The sequence below is a fragment of the Elephantulus edwardii genome, unplaced genomic scaffold, assembly GCF_000299155.1.
Source record: "Elephantulus edwardii isolate Elephantulus edwardi_28Jun2011 unplaced genomic scaffold, EleEdw1.0 scaffold00116, whole genome shotgun sequence".
NCBI classification, from domain to species: domain Eukaryota; kingdom Metazoa; phylum Chordata; class Mammalia; order Macroscelidea; family Macroscelididae; genus Elephantulus; species Elephantulus edwardii.
Window position 1 is genome coordinate 3,931,412 of NW_006399866.1, and position 23,757 is coordinate 3,955,168.

A 23,757-nucleotide genomic window follows, 5' to 3' on the forward strand; every position below is an offset into this window, starting at 1 on the left:
TTAGGGCTGTTGTACATAGGGTCGCTATGAGTCGCAGGCGACTCGATGGCACATAACAACAACCATCAAATCAGATCTAACTGGTACAGGAGGAGATTGCCCCCTCCTTCTCCAGCACAGCATCTGGTGGATTTGAACAGCTTACCACTGGGATTGCAGTACAGCATCTTGCCACTAGGCCACCAGAGCTCCCTCTATTGTTTTGTTTTTTATTTTATTCTTTTTTATGTGTGTACCGTCAAAGTGGATCTGACTGGTACAGGACAATATTGTTAACCATAAAGATTGGAGGTTTGAACTCACGCAGAGTGGTGTCTTGTGAGAGGAAGGTTGCAGTCCTGGAAATCATGGAGCATTTTCACTCTGCAGACATGCCATCAAGGGCCTTCAGCTGGGGACAGGGTGTGTATGTGAGTATTCTCATTGAGGTTTCTCCAGTTTCCTTGTAGGGAAGATGATGGGACAGGGCAGTGGATTCAGACTGCTATAGGGCTTTGTGTTACCTAAAATGGTCTATGCTGTGTAGGCTATAGGCTATTGGGGCTTAGGCCTGGGGTGACCTGTCTTTGCAGGTATCCTGTCTGCACAGCCTGAGCTACCCCGCAGCCCAAGCACAGGGTCTGCATGTGACCAGCATCTCCTGGAACACCACCGGCTCCGTGGTGGCCTGTGCCTATGGCCGGTGAGTGGTGGTTGGGTGACCACTGTCCAGTGAGGATCCCGAGACCTTGTCTGGGCCTCTTGTCTCCCTTCTGCCAGAGAAGGGCCGGCTTGGAGAACTTGGCGATCCTGAGGGTCTCCTGGTTGCCTGGGCAGGGTGGGCAGAGGGATGTTGAGAGCTAAGATTGTGGTGCCCCTTGTCCACACTGGGCATGCTTCGCACATGTGCAAGGCATGCCTGCCTTGTCTTCTCTGTTGAACATTTCTTGCCTGTTTGTTGATGCAGTAAGGTTCCTCTGCCCCTCCCACTGCTGTGGAGGTTGATGGACTCATCTTCAGTTCCTAGGACCCTTTGCCAGAGAGACCCATATTCTTGGGGTGACAGGAAAGAGTTTGTGCTGCTTGTCACCCAAGTGTAGGGTCCGGCTGTGAGGACACAGTGTGCTCGTCTAGGCTCGCTGGACAGAGCAGGGTGGTTGGGATGAAGATGAGGCCCAGGGCAGGGCCCGCTGAGGCCTGTCTTTGTGCAGCCTGGACGATGGGGACTGGAGCACGCTCAAGTCCTTTGTGTGTACCTGGAACCTGGACCGACGATGCTTGAACCCCCGGCAGCCATCGCTGGTGATTGACGTGCCCAGCGCTGTCATGTGCCTGGCCTTCCACCCCTTTCAGCCAGCTCTTATTGCAGGTGAGTCCCCTACATCTCTGTGCTCGCCATGGCTGCTGGGGTCATTTCCTGGGAGGCAGAGGTAGTGCAGGCTGTTTCCAGATTGCTGTGCTCCCTCTCATGGACTAGGTGGGGGGAACTGAGAGACAAGGGAGGCAGCCCTCAGCTAAGTCAAGAGGTAAACGTGGGTCAGTGCCAAGAGGCCCCCTTGGCATAGCAGCCTGGTCAGGACAAGAGGTAGGAGGACACGGAGACCCGTGGGTGGTGTGAGCTTGTGTAAACTGGGGAGAGGCAGCAGGTGTGGTGGTCAGCACTGTGCAGCCTGGCAGTTGGTAGAGGACTGCTGGGCTGTGGAAAGCCTCCTGAGATGGAGCAGGGGGGAGCTGGCCTTGAGGCTCAGAGGCACCTTTTGGGGAATTGGCTTCAGGTCTTGTCTCAGGGTGGGAAGGGCAGAAACTCTGGTTGTGGGAGCCCCTAGCCTGTCTGTCTGCTTGGTGTCCACAGGGGGGCTGTACAGTGGTGAGGTGGTGGTATGGGACCTGAGTCGTCCTGAGGACTCCCTGCTCTGGTGCACAGGCCTGACAGATGACACACACACAGACCCAGTATATCAGGTTGGAGCACCCCATGTTCTCTCTCAACTCCCTTTGCTGGGCCTTGGCCTGGAAGCAGAGGAGACGTGGCATTTGCCTGGCATGGCAGCCATTTTCCTGGGAAGATGGTCACTAGGGAGCTGGCAGTAGGCTGCTTTTGGCATTCTCGAGGCCCAAATGACTTGCGCCATTATCACCTCCCTGCTCCCCGTGGCGGCTGTGACCACTCCCTGCCCCTACACAGCAGCTGTAGGAAGTGGCTCCTAGTTGTCCCAACTTCTGTCTGGCGTTGGGATTCTAGAATAAAGGCGCGACCTTGAACCTATCTGGTCCCCTGGAGGGTGAGGCTGGTTATCTGACCACCCCCAGAAGAGGGTAGGATGGGCAAGGACCGGCCAGACATAACCCCTTTCTGGATCTTGCTGACACTGTTTGTTCCAGGTGGTGTGGCTGCCCATGCCTAGACACAGCCTCCGGTTCCAGCTGCTGAGCGCGGCCACTGACGGGAAGGTGCTGCTCTGGCAGGGGGTCGGCTCGGGGCTGCTGCAGCTCACCAAGGGCTTTGTGACAGTTGTGCAGCAACTTCCCCGGAACACCAAGCTGAAGAAGGTAACATCTCAGGCCAGCTGTTGCCCCACTGGATTTTGGGCCAGGAGAGTCAGCTTCCTTGAGGGCATGAGCCTTTTGGGCAGGAAGGGTTACCAGGGAGGCCAGCAGTGTCTCAGCTGTGCTCTCAGTAGCCTTGCTCTCCTCACAGACATAATTAACACAGGAGGATTCAATTCTGACCCACTGCTGCCATTTCTCCACAGCCAATCCGGGGAGAGACTGAGGTGGGTGTCACAGCCGTGGCTTTCTCCAGCTTTGACCCCAGCCTTTTTGTTCTGGGCACGGAAGGCGGCTTCCCACTCAAGTGCTCCCTGGCAGCAGAGGTGGCAGCCCTCACGCGGATGCCCAGCTCTGTGCCCCTGCGGGCACCAGCGCAGTTTACCTTCTCTCCCCATGGAGGTCCCATCTACTCTGTGAGCTATTCTCCCTTCCACAGGTAAGGATGACCAGGCTTGGCATCCTTGTCCTCCAAAGCCAGTGCAGGGAGTGGGGTGAGTGGGTGAGGTGGCACGCATGGTCCCCAGAGCTGACCTTTGACCCATCAGGACTGTCATTCTGCATCTCCACATTCCTTGAGCACTGGTGTCCTGGGCAATCTCCTACTGTAAGGACACATCACAGGTCTGGGGGCCATGGCGGCATTTCAAAGCCCAGCAGCACGCCAGATGCTGGACATTACTCCTTACTTTGCCCTGCCTCATCTCCAGGAACCTCTTCCTGAGTGCAGGGACCGACGGCCACGTCCACCTGTACTCCATGCTGCAGGCCCAGCCCCTGATGTCACTGCAGCTGTCTCATAAGTACCTGTTTGCTGTTCGCTGGTCCCCAGTGCGCCCCTTGGTTTTTGCTGCTGCTTCTGGGGAAGGTAAGAAATAGACCAGGTCTGGGCTCATTTAAGAATAACTGTGGGTGAGGGAGACACTCTAGGGGGCAAGATGCTTTTCCTCCAGAAACCCAGTTGGTTTTAAAGAAACAGTGGTCCCTGAGGACAGGATTTGTGGCACTGGCTTTATTTTTGAACTGTGGCCTAGGACTTTCCTTGCCAAATGCATGTGTAAGTTCTAAGGAATTGCTGCTCTGCGCTTCTCTCTGAAGGTGACGTGCAGCTGTTTGATCTTCAGAAAAGCTCCCAGAAACCCACAGTCTCTATCAAGCAAACACAGGACACAAGCCCTGTCTACTGCCTGGAGTTTAACCACCAGCAGACTCAGCTTCTGGCTGCTGGGGATGCCACAGGCACCGTGAAGATCTGGCAGCTGAGCACCGAGTTCATGCAACAAGGGCCTAGGGAAGCAGAGGACTTGGACCAGCTTGTCATGGAGGTGACCACATGACTTGTCCTCAGGGAGCAGCCACGATCCCAGGAGGCTGTGGTTAGGCGGTACAAGGCTGTATCTGTGTTGAGCCAAATGAAGACAAACAAAAGTTCTTGGGGGAGAGTCAAGTCGTTTATTGGTTGTTTACATGAAAACAAAATTTGAGGGTGGTGGTACAAGAAGGGCACTAACTATCCAGCTGCTTAGATTTTCTGAATCCGGAATGATGACAGCTGGTTTCAGGACATGAGTCTGGGTCCCCACAGCAATAGGGCCATTGTGATTGGACCAAGCGTTTATTGAAGCACCATTTACTAAGTCTTACCCCAAGCTAAGCAGGTTTAAGGTTACACTGGAAAGTAACACTGTCTGGAATAGATATTTTTTAAGAGCACAAAACTGAACCGACATGCAGCAAGGCAACGACAAGCAGCGAGGGGCCAAGCTAAAAGGATCAATTCACGAAAAGAGAGCGGGTGAACTCGATGTAGTCAAAGGCTGTGGGGAGCTCGCGGCCCTTGCCATCGACGTAGGGCTTCATGTGGGAGACACAGTAGTCTGCTTGTTCCCGAGTCAGGTTCTGAAGGGACAAATGGCACCTGTTAGCTCAGCCACTGAGGCAGAGCAACTGATTGCAAAAATTTCAGAGAGGTTGGCAATTCAAGCCCACCAACCAGTGAGTACCACCAGAGAAAAGCCCTGACAATCTACTTACAGCCAAGAAAACTCTGTCAAGTGCATGCATTGGTGACCCTGTGTGTGTTTAATGGGGTTGTCAAGGCCTGTGTTCTGAGGCACTTCCAGGTGGGTCTGACTTGAACATCACTTAGCAGTTGGGTGCTTAATCACTGACACTGAGGGCTCCTGAGAAAACTACGGAGCAACTCTACACAGGCAGGTGAGTTTGGTACTGACTAGATGAGAAGTCTTAGGAAGAACCATTTATATGCTCCATTCACAGCCCAACTGCGTGTAAAGGCCATATCTACTAGCATTTAGGGACTTTGGCCAAGTAGGGTTATAAGCACACAGCACAAGGTAGGGTGTAAAACAAGATTGTTAGCATTGTTACTCCTTATTCATGGGCAACCTCTGGCTTTAATTTTCAAGGAGAAGCCTCCCAACAGCGAAGTCCTGGTAAATCCTTACTCTACACCACGTCCCAGAGCTTACATACCTGGTATAACTCCTCCTTGGTCACATACGGCTTGCCCTCTGAGCTAAGGGCACGGAAGGCGCTCTCAATCTCTTCACTAGACTTGACATTCTCAGTTTCACGGCTGATCATGAAAGCCATATATTCTTGCAGGGAGACATGGCCATCCCTATGAGAGGGGTGAACAAAGGGAGTGAGAGGGAGGGCAGCAGTCAGGAGTAAGCATGTGTCCAACACCTTCCCTGAGGTTTACCTGTTTGGATCCACAGTGTCTAAGATTGCTTCAAATTCAGGGTCAGGCTCCCCTTCCTCTACCATGGGCAGGTCGTAGCCCAGGGAGCGCAGGCAAGACTTGAACTCCTGGTGGTTCAGCCTGCCAGACTTGTCCTTGTCAAAGTGTCTGCAGCACAAAGCCAAAGGCTGCTCAGCACACAGACCTCTGCTTAGTCCATTTCCTTGTCCCTAGGGAAGGCAGGGGTGGGGGTACTTACTTAAACATCATGCTGAACTCTTTGAGAGCCTCCTCAGTCACACCTGTAGTGTTTCTGGAAGGAGAAGAGAATTCGAGTCACACGTTACACAGCAGTGATATGTTCCCAATGCCCAGGTGTGTACTGACGGCTGCTGGTTTGTGAGCCAAGCCCAGGCTGAGTCTGCACCCTCACACTCCTCACTGCCTGCACATCCACTCAGGTACCTGGCCTGGATCTGCTGCTCGAGGTTGTGCTGCATGCGCATGCCCAGCTGGTCCAGCTGGTCCCACTGCTGGGCCAAGCCCACGGTGCTGTGTTCCGTGTATTTGTTGTCCAGGATCAGAGCTTCCTCCATGGCAGCTCCCAGGTCCTCAATCTTCTTGAGCTGACTCCTCATGGCTCTGATCTCTTGGTGTTTGCGCTGTGGGATGAGAGCAGAACCGTGTGGGATTAGGGGCTCTTGCCTAGGCCACAGCCCTTCAGTGTCCTCACAGCCAGCCTTAGACCTCCAGGACCAGGCCTCTGATTGCTGTCTAAAGTGATAATGAAGGTAAATCCAGAACAGCTTTGTAGACCTGCAGGTGAAATGGGATCTCCCAAGGACAAAAGGGGCCTGGTAAAGTCAGAAGCCTTAAAATTAAAATCTTTAAAATGATAGGGGTCTCAGAATGCTTTTTAACCAAGGGAAAAGGGGTTCCAACCAACCCATTTTGCTCCCCTGATGTTAAATCAAGGAAGGACAGGCAGGCCTGTTTGGGGGTTGGGTGTCTCACTGGGCTCCAGTCCAAGAGTACTTACTTTGGTAGCTTCAAGCTGGGACTCAAGGGTGCCTGACTCTTCCACCATACAGGACCTGAACACAGAAGCACAGTGAGAACATGGACTCCTCACGGTGGACCAATCACTCCAATGAACACCTGTCTGCTAACAGTGCCTAGTAGCCTCCACTCCCTCACCCCATGTGTCACTCGTCATCTTCTGCTAACTGGCTCTGTGAGCCAGGGAACATTCTCTAGTTCAGTCAGGATGCCATTGTCTGATAAAAGCACCTGCCCAAGGCCAGGGCTGAGCCCCACCCAGCCTGTTTCTGGCAGGACCCCTGCTCCTGGGGCTCTCTGGACCCAGGGAGAGTGCCATGGTACTTGACCTAAGCCGAGCCAGGCCTTGAAAAGGTGGCAATTTCTCAGGGTTGCAGAGTGTGGAAGGCCTAACAGTGTATCTTCTCTGCTGGCTTAGTGGACAATTTGTGGGGGGAGGAGAGGCTGACAGCCACCCTGAACCCCTGGAGGTACCTCAGGAGAGGAGAGCCACATTCTAGGGTGGATGACAGCAACTTGGGAAGGGGCGGGGTGTAGTCAGGAGCCTCAAGTGCTAAGGGGTTATAATCAATCATATTTGAGTTTCAAAAGTAGATCAATTCTGCAGAGAGCTGGTAGCTTTGGTTATGCCCTGGATCCACATTCCATAAATTAGACACACAAACAGGGCCAGAGACCATATCCAGGGCCAAGGCAGGCCCTGGACATCAGGTGGGCTACGGGAGCCACCCTTTTCCCAGCATCACAGTGAGGCCACAGAGGCTACCAGTGAACAGCGACACAAACAAGTTGGGGTTATCATGCAGGGACAAGTTCACACTGTGCTCGTGTCCTTGAGGGGATTTTAGTCCAGCCTCCCCTGAACCCATCTTTCTCCCAGTAGACCCTTTTCAAACCCAGTGAACCAGGTTAACTTTGAAATTTCCCCAAATTCAGAGTGCTCTAGCAAGGCAAGGCACCAGGCTTCCTCCTACCCCGCAGATCAGACTCACAGTCACGCCATGTCCCCAAGGGAAAAGCACACCCCCAGGATCTGGGGGCAGGAGGCTGGGTGCTGGTGCAGTGGGAGGGGGACAGACCCCTCCTTCCCAAGCGGCCGAGGGCGGTGGGTTAGTCAGTAAGCGGAGCCGCCTGGGGAAGTCAAGAGTGCATTGGTAAAACCACAGTGAGGTAAGAAGAGAAATAAGAGGAGAAAAACCTTCCAGACAGATCATCCCCAACTTCATACTGATAGACACGAATGACCCGACGATATGCTATGCTAGTCAAAGAAAAGAAACCGAATGAATACACCAAAGGCAGGGGGGCGGGCAAGAGCATATCAAGACAGGCACACGGCACAAGTCCAAGCTGGCAGTGCACAGGCCATGGCTAGCTACCTGGGCCCAGTCAGTCCCCGCACCCAGGGAGCAGCCTGGGCGCTGGCCCGGGAAGACAGGCAGCTGACACCGGGGCTGGATGGGCCAGGGCTTGGGATGAGCTACAGAAAAGGGGAGCACAACATCTCACAGATCAAGACCAAGAGACGTAGCCATGGAGCTGAGGAGGAGAGCCGAGGGCCAGCATGTAGAGTTCAGACTTGTAAACTGTAGCCCTGATCCTTCAGCACATGCAGCCAGATTAGCTGGGCATATTGCTCCCATCACCACTGTCAAGGCTGAGTTAACCTGTTTGTGAAACTAGCTGAAGCCACTGTGGTCTCGCCCACGCTAGCCTCTTGGATCCCAAAGGGCCTTTCAGTGGGCCTCAGCCACAGTGTAGAGATGACCAGCGAAGACCCAGAAGGGCCAGCCCTGCTCCTCTGCTGGTTCCAACACACTGTGCACTTAAAAACCTGCCCCAGGAAGTCAGCCTATGTGTGTGTGGGGGGTGCTGTTAACCTAGAACTCTTTCTATCATTGATTATACGCAGTCTGAGCCCCTAAATGCTGTTGTCTAGTTTCATACCACTTAACACCTAGGGACTAAACAGGAGTTCCTTCTGGACGCGCTGGGGCAGTAAAGGCAAAAGATCAATCAAATCACAATGGCCCAACACGCATAAGGACTCTATGCTTCCAACTCCAGCTCTGATTCCCACATGATTACACACCTACACCATGAGAACCCCTGGACTCGGAGAGAAAGGCTCTCCTCCCCAGACCACAGGCTCTGTCAGGGACGGTGGGCTAGGAGACAAGGCACACACTCCGAAGGTGACAGGGACACACAGGGTTGGGTGTGCTGGGACTTCACAGACCAAGGGAACTGCAGCCTTCCCTGGGAAGGCAGGCCCACCCTGGAATCCTCTGCAAGCCAGGCCGCAGGGGGATGGATGGGCAGAGGGACAAGCACACAAGACACCACACCACGAGCCCGGAAAGTAAAAAGCCGATATTAACCCATCGAGGAGATACGTTCTGTGATGATGCCATCCAAGATGAGGTGGTGTCCCAGGCAGCAGCAATCCGGAGGCAGGAAACAGAGAAAACAAGAAAAGGCAAAACCAAGAGCATCAGTACCCATAAAGGACATTCAAGCCTTTACTACTGTCTTGTCATTGGGACACTTTAGGGGCTGACCACTGGCCAAGCGCAATCCCACCCACCCAGGACATTTAGCTCATGACTTCTAGAGACAGTTTCAAAAACGCTCCTCTAATTCTGGCTCTAGCTGCAGAGCCAGGTTGAGCTCCTAACTCCTTTACATCAAGCCTGCCTTCTAGTTACGACATCACACCCTGGAGCTGTGGGGAGGATACCCTGGCCCTCTATCTGCTCAAAGCCTGCAGTGGAGGCCTGGACACACGTCTCTGGGGACCAGCACATTCCTTAGGCTTCAGCACAGTGGGGACCTGCCACCACCTGCCTCCCTGGGCTCTGCAGCTACTGGGCACCTGGTCTCTTGGATCCACTGGTGGAAGGCGTTGGCATGCTGGGCGAACTCCTGGCGCAGCTTGTCGTTCTCCTCCTGCCGACGCTGCTCCTTCTGCAGCTCCAGCTCCCTTTCCTAAGGACCAGGGGGCAACTGCTGTATACTCCATCCTTGTACAGGGCGTTCCTCCCTGTCCCCTCCTTTAGGAGGCAGTTGGGATGATGGAACTCTTTGGAACTGACTTACTGGTGGCTTTAAAATTTGAAAGGGGCAGTAATTTTTTTTAAAACTGAACAAGACACTTCATGGTTAACCTCAACCCAAAGATAACATGAGTAGTAGTTTCGGAGACTTAGCAGTCTCTCTTCTCACAACTACCTACGAACTTGTAGGGAATTGAAAGTTAAGAGTCAGGTAGTGAGTTGCTAGAGAGCTAAGAATCTGAAATTCTGCCATTTTTCAGTAAGAGGCTGCTTTGACAAGGCGTTCCAGGCTAAAAGCTCCGTGCAGGAGAAGGATGAAAAATAGACGGCGAGCAGGTATACCTTAATGATTTTTTGCAGATTCCTCCAGGTCTCCTCCAAGGCCTCCATAGTGAACCAAGTGTAGGGGTTGGAGGCCACACGGAAGCTCTTGATCTGGCGGTCAAGCTCAGCCAGCTGGTTGAAATCAGCTTGGGCTGAGCTGAGGGAGGAGCGGAAGGCATCATGGGCCTCACGCAAAGCTTTGATTTCTTCCAGGGAGTTACAGCGCACTGGGTCTGTTAAATCCTCTTCTGCATTTTCAAACCAACTATTGAAAGCAGAAGCCTTTTTGGCAAAGGTCAGGAAGAGGTCCTCCACCTGAAAGCAAGGAGAGACATTGACATAGGTGAGCCTCACATGCCCTGGGCTTGTTCCACACATGGGTTCTGGGCTGTTCTTGTCCTCCTTTCTCCCACTGCCACATTGCTACATCTCCACCAACCTTCATTCCTTTCTCTCTTTTGACCTTGGTACACATAGAGTCTGTCCCTTGCATTTATAATGGCAACTTCATGAAAGCACAAGTCCCATTTGCTTTAGTAAGCTGACTCCACACAGCTGTTCAGATCACTATGCAGACTGGCTTCCCAGCAGATTGATGGTGGAGCACAGCAAAAAGCAGTGCACCCTGAAACCCACAGCGTCCCTTTTCAGCAGGAAGTAGCTAAGAGAATACGCCATCCCCTTTTCCTTATGACTCAGGGTGAAGTCTCTCTCAGGGAGCAGTGATAGGGAATGGCAAAGGACACACTGACAAAGAAGATTAATCAGAACTGGCTTTGACAAGCACTGTGGCATTTGGACAAGAACAAACTGGGAGGAGGGTAGAGAGAATAGTGCAACAATGAATGAATGGAAACCCAAAATCTCTGTAAAAGTTTATGAAAATTAATAAAATATAATTATAGAAAAAAAAATAATCCTAAATTAAAAAAAAACAAAACCAAAAAAACCAAAAAACAAAAAGCAGTGGAGCTGTCTTCCACATGCTCAGGGCCAGAGGTGCTCTGATCCCAGTCTCACCTTGCGGAAATGACTCTGCGCCTCCAGCAGCTTTTTCTTCCGGGTGGCTGAGTTGGCCAGAAGCTGGCTCCACCTCTTCATGAGAGAGGCGTGCCGGGCCTCAATGGCCTTTGACTGAATGTGCTTAGCAGCCAGCAGCTGATCTTTGAGGGCGGTGATGTTGGCAATGCCTTCCTGTTGGAAGGCCTGCAGGCCAGCATCAAAAGTTTCCTGGAGCAAGGAAGGATAAGGGCATTTGCAGGGATCACAATCAATGAACACAGAACTCAGTCCCCCTAGATGCCACCACACAGAATGGCACAGCACCTGTCCACTTAAGAGTCCCTCCCTTTCCTAATACCTGTTCGTCTTTCCATTTTTCTCAGACCACTTTCTTCTCCCCTACAGATGATGGCAGCAGGGTCTTACCGGTCTCAACCTTGTACCTTTCACCCCAACTTGTACTCATGGCTCTCACCATGGGCTCCCTAACCAAGTCAGGCTCTTCCTAGCCTCTGGACCAGATTAGTTTATGCTTCATGATTTAGGGTCACGTCTCAGGAGACTTTCCAGATCTTTTGTAGAAAAATGAGCCAGACGTTTCCTCCCGGAGAACAATACTCATCCCTGTCAGTGCCCAGCACGCTGCTGCATAAGTCTGGTTACTTCCTGTTTTCACCAGATAAGCCTGGAAGTTCCCGAAGGGCTAGGACTGTCTCTTATTCATGCCATCTCTAGTGCCTCACAAAAACAGTCAAATATTTCAATGGAAGGTGCTGGCCATCATTTATCAAACAAGAAATACTATCTGAATAATTAACACTCACTCACTCTGGTCACAACTGACCTGTTTGGTAAGGAGGGTCTGGACGGAAGACAGATCTCGGCCATAATCATCTGTCTTCAGGCTGTTCTCCTTTTCACCTAGAAAACCAAGCAAGTAAAATACACCACCCTTCTCAGCACAGTGAGGTAAATGACCAAGAAAAAGAAAAAACTGAGGCAAACTATGATTTTATCTACAGTTAAAACTCCAAATGTCATTAATGGACCTGTCCCTGCACCCAGGTCTTGCCTTCCATCTGTGCCATGAAAAGACTAGAAGGATTATTCCAGAAGCCCTCTTTGCTGGTCTCAGTTGTTACTTATGTAAAACAACTAACTAGTTCTTCCTCACCATGAAGTTTGGTCACATCATTGGCTGTGCAGCTAAGTGGGACATTTCTGATGAAGTCTGGTCCCTCTTGGTGGGCCCATTTTATTAGGGTGGTAGGACTGCTACTTTCTGTGTTTACGGAGTCTTTGTTTGTTAGCCCTAATATTAACCTGGGAACTCTGGTGGGTAGGGAATTATACGGCAATCCAGCTTTTTTAAGGAAAAAGATGGGCAATCTCTTCCCCTGATTTACAGCCTCTGAAAACCCACTGGAGGGTTGCCTATGAGTTGGTTCTGACTCAACAGCAATAAGCTAAGAATGCTAGTCCAGTGTCAAGCACTAGTCGGGCCCTAGTCCTCTGGCTTTAGAACTGTTGTCTTCTTGCTGGCAGCCAATGGTCTGGCCTGGTTGTAAGCAAGGTTCTCTGAGAAGCCTACAATTAATCAGTTTCTTCTCTACAGAAGACTAGCTATAAGGGAACTGTGGATTTGAGAACAGCACTTCTAGACTGGCAGAAACCCTCACTGTAAGTGCTTACCAATCCAGGACTCCACCACGTCAGCCTTCCAGTTGAACTGAAGAAATGCAGAGTTTTCATCAAGCTTTGCCTTCCTCTGCGCTGCAGCTTTTTCCAGGTCAGACACTTTGCCATTTAAGCTCTTCATCTTTGAAGAGATATTCTCTTCATGGTGATTGTTCTAGGTCATGGGAAAAGTGCACACACTGGTCAGCCTCACATTTTCACTAGGACGGGCAGTCTGTACCCCATTAACTACCAGAAGAAGAGAAGAAGCCTCAGAAAGATCAGAAACTGCTGTACTGGTGACTCTACTTCTAGGAGTCTGTGCTAAAGGGAAAATGAGGACCGTGCTAAAATGGTAAGTTACAATGAGGTATTCATTAATATTTTTGATACGAAAAATCTAAAAAATACTCAAATATCTATATATCAAAACAATGGCTACTACTCACATGAAATTTTTTTTTACAAAAAAAGGGCACTATTGATATAGAAAACTGTCAAGTTTCAAATATACTGATTTAGATTGTTTAAGCTGTTATTTGGGGGAGGGAAAAAATCCCCTGTATTCAAAAATATTACTCACTATACTATAGTCAGAATAGTGACTATTATATGGAATACAGATTACCATACAATTTAAGAAAAACTAGAGGAGGAAACATTTTTTTGTGCCAAGTGTTACTAAGAACAAAGTACTGGGCTCTCTGCCAGGAGTCTGAAGACCATCTAGAATCTAGTACTCTAATGGGGTTAAGTAACAAAGAGAAAAAAGAAAATTAGGAAAGCAACAAAAGGGCTCAGCAAAGATGACAACAGGAATTTTTCTCAGAAAAAAAGGCATCACAAAGTAACTTTAGAAGCTGGCTCTGAGTGCTCGCTTCGGCAGCACATATACTAAAATTGGAACGATACAGAGAAGATTAGCATGGCCCCTGCGCAAGAAGCTGGCTCTGAAAATGGAGAACTGTCCAATGTATGTAATTGGTCTCTTCTTTATGAGACACAGAAAGGCTCTGTGCAAACCTTTGGTGGCAGCCTGCTGGGACCCTGCAGTGGAATGTGAAGGTTTACTAGCTACCCAGACTCACCTTCTTAATGAGGTCTTGTCCATTAGTGCAGACATCATTCACGCGATCCTTATGGACAGTAAAATCGGTTTCAAAAGCTTCATGTTTCTTCAACAAGCCCTAGGGTAGAAACGACAAGGTCAGCTGTTGAAAATCTATTACATGCTAGTGTGACACGGGGGACAGAGCTGACAGGGCCTTTCTTCTCTCACACATGAAACAACTTGGTCACTGCTCTCATGTTGATACTAGCGTATAGGGTAGAGCAGAACCATGCCCTACAGCTCTGAAGACTGCAAACCTTCACAGAAGCAGCCTGCTCCACTCCTCTTGTACTGGCTACTGAGCCTGAATCTGAGTTAGCAGCAGTCTGCTAACTTTAACCACACCACAGGGCTCCTCTTTCGCACACTACAGATGTACAAATAACTGATTATATAAAAGTAGTAAAGACAGAATGGAGAGTAACTGGTGACATGGGGTTGACATGTTGTCAAGAAGTCCCTCTGAAGGCATTAACAAGATTTAAGCCCTTTTCAGTGTTTCTATCTCTATCCTGAAGACCATAAAAATGAATCTAAAGTAAGCTGAGGATAACGTAAAAAACCCCAAGAAAACCAACAAAACAATGACACATACTTGTAAGAACTAATTTGAGGATATCTCGGTACAATTGTATTACTAAATACTTAATCTGAATTCTGCTTAAATCATCATGATAAAGTAGGAAAGTATTCCCACTTTAAGGAATATGGACCATTCCACTTAGGAATTCAAACTCTGCTCCCATTCTTGATGTCAAACCTTAGAAATATTTAGTCTGATAAACAGAGACACACGACCATGTTGTCTTATAGTTTGCCCACAGAGGTGAGTCTCCACCCTACAACTTCAGGCTGCCTGTACCCTGCTCTGTCCAATGTGGTAAGGCTGTAGTATCATAATCAAACTTCCAGAGGCCTCCAGCGTCTGATGTTGACTTGTCAAGTGCTGCCTTGAGGGTGCCAGTAAAAAAATTAACTGGTCTTGGCTACTGGAGGATGGAAGGCATCCTACTGGAGAAGTGAGCCACTCCAGCTGAAGCCAGGACCAGCTGCCAGATGTGGATGAGTCGCTTCAGCCTTTATGCTGAGCTCTGCCTCCACCTGAAAGCAGCTGAAAGATGGAGCCAAGTGCACAAAGCAGAAGAAAAATCTGCCATTTCACAGAAACATGGGAAGTAGTATACTGTAGTGGTTTTTAGCGACTACATTTTAGTTGGGTTGCTTCTGTTCCTCATTAGTTGACCTCCTCTTAGTAAGAGCACGGTCATTCAACATTACTACAAGAGAGTGTAGAGCAGGCCGCTGCTAAAGCCGGTGGCATCTTTAGCTTCTCTCACCTGGATGGCAGCAAGAGTGTCTCCATAATCTTCACTGGCCACGAGAGTCATTTTCTCATTGATCCAGGCTTCTTCCTCTTCAACATTGGCTACAAACTGCTGATATTCTAAGGACTCTTCTAGCCGCTGACCCCTAGGAAAGGAGAGAGTAAAAATAATCAGGCATAGTAACTTTTACTTCTGACAGCACACGCATAAAATATTCATGAAGGGGGCAGCACATAAATGTTTTAGTTAGATTTCTACAGGCTACACTTAGTAATGGTATTTTCCAAACATGCATCCAGATTCTCCTCTGGGGGAAGCCAACATCAAGCCTCCATGCTCAGGAGCTGGCAGCAGCTGGCTCTGAGAGGCTGGCGTGGCCTGACCTAATGGTGTCAGGTCTCCCACATTGTCCTGAACAACAGCACACTCTGCCCACTCACCGAGCAGTTGCAAGCTGCTTTAGTTCTTTCCAGTGCTCCACAAACTGTGCCAGACGCTGCTGAATCTCCTCCTTCCCAATAGTGTTATCGTCAGACAACTTCTTTCCAGTATCCAGGACACCCTGAAAGGCAAGAACATTATGCAGTTAACAGTAGGCGGATTCTCCATCACCTGCTTTGAGGTTTCTGTCTGGAGGATTTTAGGAAAAGGCCATGACATCAAGTCAAAAACATCTTCAGGGGAGCTCTGGTGATCTAGCGGCAAGAAGCTGCACTGCAATCCCAGAGGTATGCAATTTGAATCCACCAGATGCTCTGCTGGAGAAGGAGGGGCAATCTCCTGTGCCAGTCAGATTCAATTTGATGGTACACACAAAAAAATAATTAAAAAAACAAAAAAAAACCCAAACCAAAAAATTCCCCCACATCTTCTTTGTGGTTTGGAATAAGTCATGAACACTTTACAGAACTCAGTGAAGAGGAGAAAGGACTGCTCTGTCCACATCAAGGCCTCACTCCAACCCCTCTGTCCTTTCACATCAGAAGAGGCCCTCCTTACCTGAATTGCTGGCTCATGAGCAGCCAGTTCTGCCTCCAGGCGTTTGTGCTTCTTCCTCAGGTTCTGAACACCTGTCAGATCTCGGCCATAGTCCTCGGAACTCACCAGCAGCTTCTTCTCTCTGGAAAACAGTCAGCCTCTGCATCTCTGGAATGTTCTCATCTTGTACTGACCAGTCTCTCTACAAAAAACTTTGCCAATCTTCTAGAAAGCAAAAGTACCCCATTTCCAAAATAAACAGTGTAAAAAAAACCCCACTGAAACATAATAAACTGTGGAGGGTAGGGATGCCCTGGAGAAGAGACACGTACACTCTTGCACCCCAAGTGCACTATGTATACTTATGGAAAGGAGGAATTGAGAGAATGAATGTTATCTATATAGAAAAAAAACTGTTTATATTCTATATCATTTGGAAAAGGTAGACTGAAATTTTGGAAGATGATAATTAAAAAGAAATAAAACAACAATGCTTCCTCAAGCTTAGATCTTTCCCAAGAGACTAGACTGTGTTTCCATAAACAAACTCAGGACATCACTAGTGATCCACAGGATCTGGATGAGGTTTAGTGCAACCACCATCACTGGTGGATTTCTGTGACTCGAGAAGAAATGGTGATGATGAGTGTCCTATAGTCAGTGGATGGTAGAGATGAAATCCCAACCCAGGCTGACTTTTGAGCACCCCCCTCCTTTTTGACCCATTTCCTTGTCTCAAGAAAAATTCTGACACTTAAACTTTATGATGAGGTGGCCCAGATCTCCCGACTCATAGATCAGTCCCAAGGTTCCAATGACCAGCTAGTAAAGGTTCAAAGGACATTCCAGATGACCCAGAACATGAAGCTTCAGGAACACCTACTTGATCCAGGATTCCTCATCATCCATGTCCCGGAAGAACTGGTGCAGGCGATGGGATTCATTAAGCTTGGCTCTCCGGGAAGCTGCCATGCTCTTGATCTTTTGGAAGCGACCATTAATGGTGTCCCGCTTGTCCTTTACTTGGGACGTGTCGAAGGCACTGCTGGTCATCAGGCTATCAGCCTGGCTGTTCAGGTCCTTCAGGCGATCCTGGGACACAGAGCAAGGGTCAGAAATCTGGGTCTAAACAGGTTCTTCACCGATAAGGAAGACACACACAGCTTATATTCTTAAAGACTACAGTTTATATTCTGCTGTAGGGTTCCTATTGCTTTTTTGGACACTTTGCTGTAGTTTGGGTCAATGTTTAGTTTCCTATTCAATGTTGTTATGTGTTGAGTCGCTTGCAACTCATAGCGACCCTATGTACACAGCCCTAAACTCTCCTCTGTCCTGTGCCAATCGCACTGTCTCCGATATACCCATACTGATTACCACAGTCACTGAATCAATCCACCTCATAGAGGGCCTTCCTCTCTTGCACTGTCCCTCCACCCTCCCAAGCATGATGTCCCTCTCCAAGGACCGGTCCCTCCTTACAACATGTACAAAGTATGTTAGACTAAGCCTCAGAATATTTGCCTCCAGGAGGCTGCCCGGTTTAACCCTTTCCAGGATAATCTGTTTATTTTCCTAGCAGTCCATGGTACTCTCAATATTCTATTCCAGCACCACAGCTCAAAGGCATCAATTCTCCTTCTATCCTCCTTAGTAACTGTCCAACTCTCTGATGCATAACAAGTGATAGCAAAAACCATGGCCTGTATAGTCTCCAGAGAGACACCATTGCTCTTCAGTACTTTAGAGAGGTCCCTAACAGCAGACTTTCCCATGGTAATACGTCTTTTTCCTGGCTGCTGGTACCAAGACTGTTGACTGTGGAACCAAGAAAACTAAAGCTGTGAACAATCTCAATCTCTTCACCATCCATCCTAATGCTGCCAATTGGCCCAGTGGTCTTCTTGACGTTGAGCTGAGCCTCAATCCATATTGGAGGCTGTAGTCCTTGACCCTCAGCAGCAAGCGCTTCAGGTCCTCCTCAGTTTCAGCAAGCAGGTTTGTGTCATCTGCGTCACGCCAATTGTTTTGTTTCATTTTTAATTTTGTTATTTGTGTGTACCATCAAATCAGATCTGACTGGTACAGGAGGAGACTGTCCCTCCTTCCCCGGCAAAGCATCTGGTGGATTCGAACCGTGCGCTTCTGGGATTGCAGTGCAGCTTCTTGCCACTAGGCCACCAGAGCTCCCCTCATAACGCAGACTGTTGACAGATCTTCCACCAATCCTGACACCACATTTCTCCTCATAGAGCCCAGCCTCCTGGATAATCTGTTCTGCATACAGGTTGAAAAGGTATGGAGACAGGACACATCCCTGGCATACGCCCTTCCCAATTTTGAACCATGCAGTGTTACCCTGCTCTGTTCTGACGACTGCCTCTTGGTCCAAGTATAGGTTCCACATTAGCACAATCAAGTGCTCTGGGATTCCCAGTCTTCTCAGAGTCAGCCACAGTTTGTTATTATGATCCACACCGTCAAACACCTTTGCATAATCCTATTCATAATTCCTGTTCAATAGTGTATATAAATTTTATTTCATGATGCTAGTTCCAATCCCCTCAATTTAACTGCACTCTTGTCTTCCTACCAGGATTCTCCCTTCCTTCCAGTCTCTTGAGCTTTGTTTTTTTGACAAATGCTGCCACTTTTGTCTCATATGACTGAATGCTCTAAGAAGTGCACTCTTCACAGCTGGAGGATTAAGTCAGGGGGGAGTTTGCATGGCAAGATGTTTATTATAAATGAGTATCTAAGAAGCGGGGGACATAGACATCCCAAACCTGCTGCTTGTTTGGAAGCTAAGGGGAGGTTTTTAAAAGAAAATGATACAGACTGCATCTGTCTTACCAGGGAGTCTAGCTGATGTTTGCATCCCAGTCATGCTGAAAGCTCTAGCTCTCATTGAGTAAAGGAGGTGCCCTCCTGCTAAAGGCATCCCAACCCAAGTGAGTGGTATAAAGCAGCAGCACTAGCCAGACAATCGTGGTACAGAGGCAAGACCGTTGACAGCAGGAAGTGCAAGTGCCCGGCAGGGTCGTTTCTCCAGCTTGCTGTACTCTGCTAACAGTACTGAGTCCTGGCCTTCCTCAGTGGAACAGAGTTGTCATCCAGGGGAAGGGGTCTAAAGGACACACTGCACTCTAGGTACCAAGTTCTACTTAGCATCCCTTCCCCTTGGGTTAAAATTTTTTAAGGCAGCTGATTAGATAGAATTGGGTTCCTATGAGAGCAAAACTATTTTTATAATAATCAATCCAAATCACTGACTTTGTGTCTGTTCCAACTTATAGCTATTAGTTGTGGTTTTTATTGTGTGGACATTTGCACTGACAGTAGAAAACCATTGAAGAGAAAATGGCTTGTGCCTCACCTCCAAACTATACTAGCAGAAATAAGATTGTTCACCACTGTACACTTGCTATAAAATAGGATTTTACTTAAAAACACCCTTGAGATCAACAAAACTGTTAAATTTCTATCTTTGATATAAAACATGCAACTATATTAATAGTCTGTGATAAAATGGGGACACCCATAAAGCACTTCCTCTGTTTCCTGAAGTTCAATGACTGCCTTGAGGAAAAGTGCATGTTAAGAGTGAAATAAATTACTCTTTCCATGGACCACCACTCTTAATAGAAAGAACTGAAATGCTAATCATTAAGACCTGGCATTTGCAGATATTTTACCAAAAATGAATGATGTGAGAACCCATTATTTTAGTGAACACTGGTAAGAATTTTGTTTTAATTATTATTTTGTGTGTTTGTACCATCAAATTGGAACTGACTTGTACAGGAGGAGATTGCCCCTCCTTCCCCAGCAGAGCATCTGGTGGATTTGAACCACATACCTCTGGGATTAAAGTGCAGCTTTTTGCTACTAGGCCACCAGAGTTAAGAATTTAATTGAAAAAAATTTGAGCTATCAATGAGAAAACAAAATTTTTAGAAAATTTGTATCCATCATCATGACTGTGACAGTTTCCCAATTGGTAGTTTTTTGAATGAGATTGATGGAGTTAAGAAACAAATGCTTCTAAGAACTACCTTCCCTCTATAACTTGATTTGTGCCACTACTAGAACCTCTACTTGGAATATTATTGCTTTTTAATTTTTGACTCATGTACTTTTAACTTGTTAGTTAAATTTGTGTCTTCTAGGCTGCAACACTTCCATGATACATCTTCAAGGATATGAACATGTACGGCTAAGCACAACTGGTAACAGTGCATCTAAATTCCAAAATCAATCTCCACAATAGTCTACCTGTTTCCTATTGCCAAAGGTGCCCTTTGGAGTAGTGAGAGGAGATCTTCACCCTGAAACCTACAGAGTCCCTTTTCAGCAGGGAGTAGCTAATATGAATCAGGGTGAAGTCTCTCTGAGGGAGGAGTGATAGGGAATGGCAAAGGACACACTGACAAAGGAGATTAATCAGAACTGGCTTTGACAAGCACTGTGACAATTCGACAATTAAAACAGACTTTCAAGGGGGGGGAAAGAACGAACTGGGAAGGAGGGCAGAGAAAATAGTGCAACAATGAAAACCCAAAATCTCTGTAAATGTTCATTAAAATAAATAAAATTTAATATAAAAAAAAAGAAAAGAAACAAATGCTGACATTTTGTACAATGCCAAGTGTTAACATTCAGAAGATCTGTATAACTCAGTGAACCAATATTTTTCAAATGATCAAAGCCTGGTATCATGAGGAAAAGAAGGAGAAGCTTGGATGTCAGTTATGGTTTCTTTAGGGTATATTCCCAGTAGTGGAATTGCTGGGCCAAATGGTATTTCTATTTGCAACTTTTTGAGAAAGCGCCATACACCTTCCATAGTGGTTGCACCATTTTTTACCCTCCCACCAACAGTGAATAAGGGTTCCAGTTTCTCCACAACGTCACAAGCATTTGTTGCTTACTGTTCTGTTAAATTTTGCTATTCTGACTGGGGTGAGATGATATCTCATAATTGTTTTGATTTGTATCTCTCTTAGAGCTAGGAATTTTGAACATTTCTTCATGTCCTTATTAGCCATCTGAATGTCGTCTTTGGTGAAGTGTCTGTTCATATCCTGTGCCCATTTTTCTATTGGATTATTTACCTTTATCTTGTTGTGATGCACAAGTATTTTATAAATTCTGGATCTAAGTCCCTTATTTGATATGTTATTACCAAATATTTTTCCCAGTCTGTGGCTTCCCTTTTTACCCTGTTGGAGAAGTTTTTGGATGTGTATAGGGATTTGATTCTTAGAAGGTCCAGTCATCTATCTTCTCCTAGTTGTAGGTGAAAGTTCCTTTTTGCTACTCCCATAAAATCATACATAGTTCCCAATTCCTAGCTCCTGGCAACCTCGACTCTACTTGCTATCTGAAATTCTGTCACATTTCAAGAATGTTCTATAAATGAAACTATATAATACGTATCCTTTGAGACTGCCTTCTTAAAAATCTAACTTGAAAAACTTATTTAAGGGTGCTCTGGTGGCCTAGCTGCACTGCAATCCCAGAGGTACGTGATTCGAATCCACCAGATGCTCTGCTGGAGGAGGGGCAATCTCCTCCTGTACCAATCAGATCCAATTTGATGGTACACAAAAAATAAAATAAAATTTAAAAAAACCTTAACCCCCCCCCCCCACACACACACAAACCCAACAAAACTTATTTAACTTTAGTATGGTGAATAAAGATAGAGGAATAAAAACTGATAAATAAAATCTCTTGAGAAACCTCAAAAGAGTATAAAATAGCTCTGTGACCAAATGTTTGAGAACTCCTGTTTCAAAGTGATGGACGTTACCATCCTTTCTCAAATGTCCCTGTTCTTGTGAGAAGTTATGGGCTGTAGCCCAGACACCTGTGGCCTGGCCTCCTTCCCTCTGCTTACCTCATGGGCAGAGATGTCTGCCTCCAGCAGCTGATGTTTCTTCAGCAGATTGTTCACAGAAGCCAGGTCTTTGCCGTAATCTTCAGATGCTAGAAGGGCTTCCACCTGGCAACAGAAAAAGAGAAAGGCTATATAGGATAGTACATACATATTTATGCTCCAGAAAAGCTTAGATGCCCTTGTTTTATTCCAGGTGCTTGCTTAGACATTTCTCAATCCTAAGCTTGCCACACTGACACAGGTACAGCAGCCTGAAGGCTAAAGACACTTTCTCCTACAAAATCTAGATGCAGCCTCAAGAGCCTATTAATTTCAATATGAGAGCTTAAAGCAGAGGTCTCTAAGCTTTCAATGTGATGCAATGACAAAATGAATGCACAGCAATTAATTTCCAAAACAATCTGTGGTACAGAAAAAAACTGAATACACAAATATTCAATTTTAAATTTTATAATTTACATATTAAAAATAATTGAGCAACAGGAAGTTCCAAAAGTAACAGTTTTCTCTGTACCCTTCCCCTAATAATAACTGCACATATTCACTGCAGCAAAATTAGTACACCAAAAAGCTGGAAATACCTGAATGTTTAACAGTCTGGAATGGTTAAGTTATGGCATAACTATGATGAATCATTATGAAGTTTTACACATATTCAGGAAAAATGTCTTAGTGATTTGGGACTGCACTCCCATAAACACCAACCAATGAAATCTTACATTGTGAATGCAACCATATACTCTAGACAAAGATTAATGAAAATGTATTGACTGTAAAGAAATACTCTAAAGACTAACAGTGGTAGTTTCTAAAGATTTTCTAGGTCTTTTTTATACTATCCAAATTGTTTATACTATCCAAATTTTCTAAGGCAGAACATATTAATACAGCTGTATTCAGTTCTAGCTCAGTATAGACTAGTCATGTCTCACCAAAAATGAGCGCTCTTAGCATTTAAATTTTTAAAAATTTTAAATTTTGTAAATTTCTTTATACACACAACTTGTACTTAGATAATAAAGACTTCAGTAAAACAGGCTGACTGATAAACCTGGTTTGTTATGAGCTCAGTGACTAACTACCCCAAATGACTAGAAATCCCTCACTCATGAGAAGACATTACCTCAGATAGCCAGAAGTCAAAGTCCTTGATTCCAGTGTTGAAGTTCTGCTGTTTGTTGGCTTCTTTCAGTTTCTGACTCTTTTCAGCTGACTTTTGCACCAGGAATTGCCACTGGTCAGCTAAGGCAGCCAGACGGGCCTTGTGGAGAGAAGGGAAGCATTAGAAAGGATAAAGTACATGAAGAATTCACCTCCTCTTCTAGAGCCCAATGTGATAAGATCTAAGTACAAGTGAATGGAAACATTCATGAGTCATTCTCATTATATTTCCCCACCTGCAATGTGGCCAAAAGTCTTCTAATGTACTGATTTTCTTAAGGGTACTTTTCAAAATTGCCACTGATCCGATGACAACAACATAAAGGGGCCAGGAGAAGAGGAGCTGGTGAATCATACCTTTACAGCATCTTCACTGCCAGCACAGGCTCCACGCTCAATGAGGGAGTTACCCACATCAATGACCCCACGGATACGGTCAGCATTGGCGTGCAGCTCCGCTTCAAAAGCCTGGTGCTTCTGGTGCTTACTCTGAAAATATAAAAAAAACAAACCAGTTTTTAAAAACCAGATCCAGCTAGGCTTTATTTTTCAGGAAGAGAGAAATCTCAGAAGGAAGGGAGTAGTAGTAAACAAGAACTGGGTATAAAGAAATTTAAGGAGTCATCTGTAGGACATTCAGAGAGACAGGGAGAAAAGAAATGTACTAACGCAAGAAGAGGTGAACTGAAAATTGGTTTTCAAATGTGCCAGACTCACTCCTTGGGGAGCTGGATTTACACATTTAGAATTACTTACTTTCTAACATTTTTTTGCAGGAGACCTCAATGGCTGATTTCAGTTTTTAATTTATGTGACACAAATTTCTAGCTATGGTTTTCTCAGTGTGGCCCTCACAGGTAACTCAGGGTTCTCTCACCACCTGAGGAAGTGAGCACTACAAGCAATGTGATGGGAAGTCTTACACTCTG

At 46.9% G+C, this 23,757-nt stretch overlaps 2 protein-coding genes across 4 annotated transcripts in view; one reads left to right on the forward strand and one right to left on the reverse strand.

Annotated features, from left to right (window-relative positions):
* WDR34 (WD repeat domain 34) overlaps window positions 1-3,863 on the forward strand; it is a 31,048-nt gene extending 27,185 nt beyond the window's left edge. The window contains exons 3-9 of the mRNA XM_006892488.1: window positions 573-682; window positions 1,191-1,348; window positions 1,832-1,941; window positions 2,362-2,529; window positions 2,733-2,965; window positions 3,237-3,394; window positions 3,625-3,863. Coding sequence (XP_006892550.1) covers window positions 573-682; window positions 1,191-1,348; window positions 1,832-1,941; window positions 2,362-2,529; window positions 2,733-2,965; window positions 3,237-3,394; window positions 3,625-3,863 — 1,176 coding nt within the window. The remainder of the gene's footprint in view (window positions 1-572; window positions 683-1,190; window positions 1,349-1,831; window positions 1,942-2,361; window positions 2,530-2,732; window positions 2,966-3,236; window positions 3,395-3,624) is intronic.
* A 436-nt stretch (window positions 3,864-4,299) lies between these two features.
* The window catches only part of SPTAN1 (spectrin, alpha, non-erythrocytic 1), a 63,036-nt gene continuing 43,578 nt past the window's right edge, over window positions 4,300-23,757 (reverse strand). For all 3 annotated transcript variants that reach the window (XM_006892491.1, XM_006892489.1, XM_006892490.1), the window contains 20 exons: window positions 23,186-23,317; window positions 22,791-22,928; window positions 21,668-21,772; window positions 16,649-16,857; window positions 15,787-15,907; window positions 15,228-15,349; window positions 14,800-14,932; window positions 13,440-13,538; window positions 12,367-12,526; window positions 11,519-11,595; window positions 10,693-10,902; window positions 9,691-9,987; window positions 9,168-9,280; window positions 8,674-8,691; window positions 6,273-6,327; window positions 5,699-5,895; window positions 5,493-5,546; window positions 5,255-5,401; window positions 5,023-5,170; window positions 4,300-4,425 (listed from right to left, as the gene is read on the reverse strand). In XM_006892491.1, the coding sequence (XP_006892553.1) occupies window positions 4,300-4,425; window positions 5,023-5,170; window positions 5,255-5,401; window positions 5,493-5,546; window positions 5,699-5,895; window positions 6,273-6,327; window positions 8,674-8,691; window positions 9,168-9,280; window positions 9,691-9,987; window positions 10,693-10,902; window positions 11,519-11,595; window positions 12,367-12,526; window positions 13,440-13,538; window positions 14,800-14,932; window positions 15,228-15,349; window positions 15,787-15,907; window positions 16,649-16,857; window positions 21,668-21,772; window positions 22,791-22,928; window positions 23,186-23,317 (2,661 nt within the window). The remainder of the gene's footprint in view (window positions 4,426-5,022; window positions 5,171-5,254; window positions 5,402-5,492; window positions 5,547-5,698; window positions 5,896-6,272; window positions 6,328-8,673; window positions 8,692-9,167; window positions 9,281-9,690; window positions 9,988-10,692; window positions 10,903-11,518; window positions 11,596-12,366; window positions 12,527-13,439; window positions 13,539-14,799; window positions 14,933-15,227; window positions 15,350-15,786; window positions 15,908-16,648; window positions 16,858-21,667; window positions 21,773-22,790; window positions 22,929-23,185; window positions 23,318-23,757) is intronic.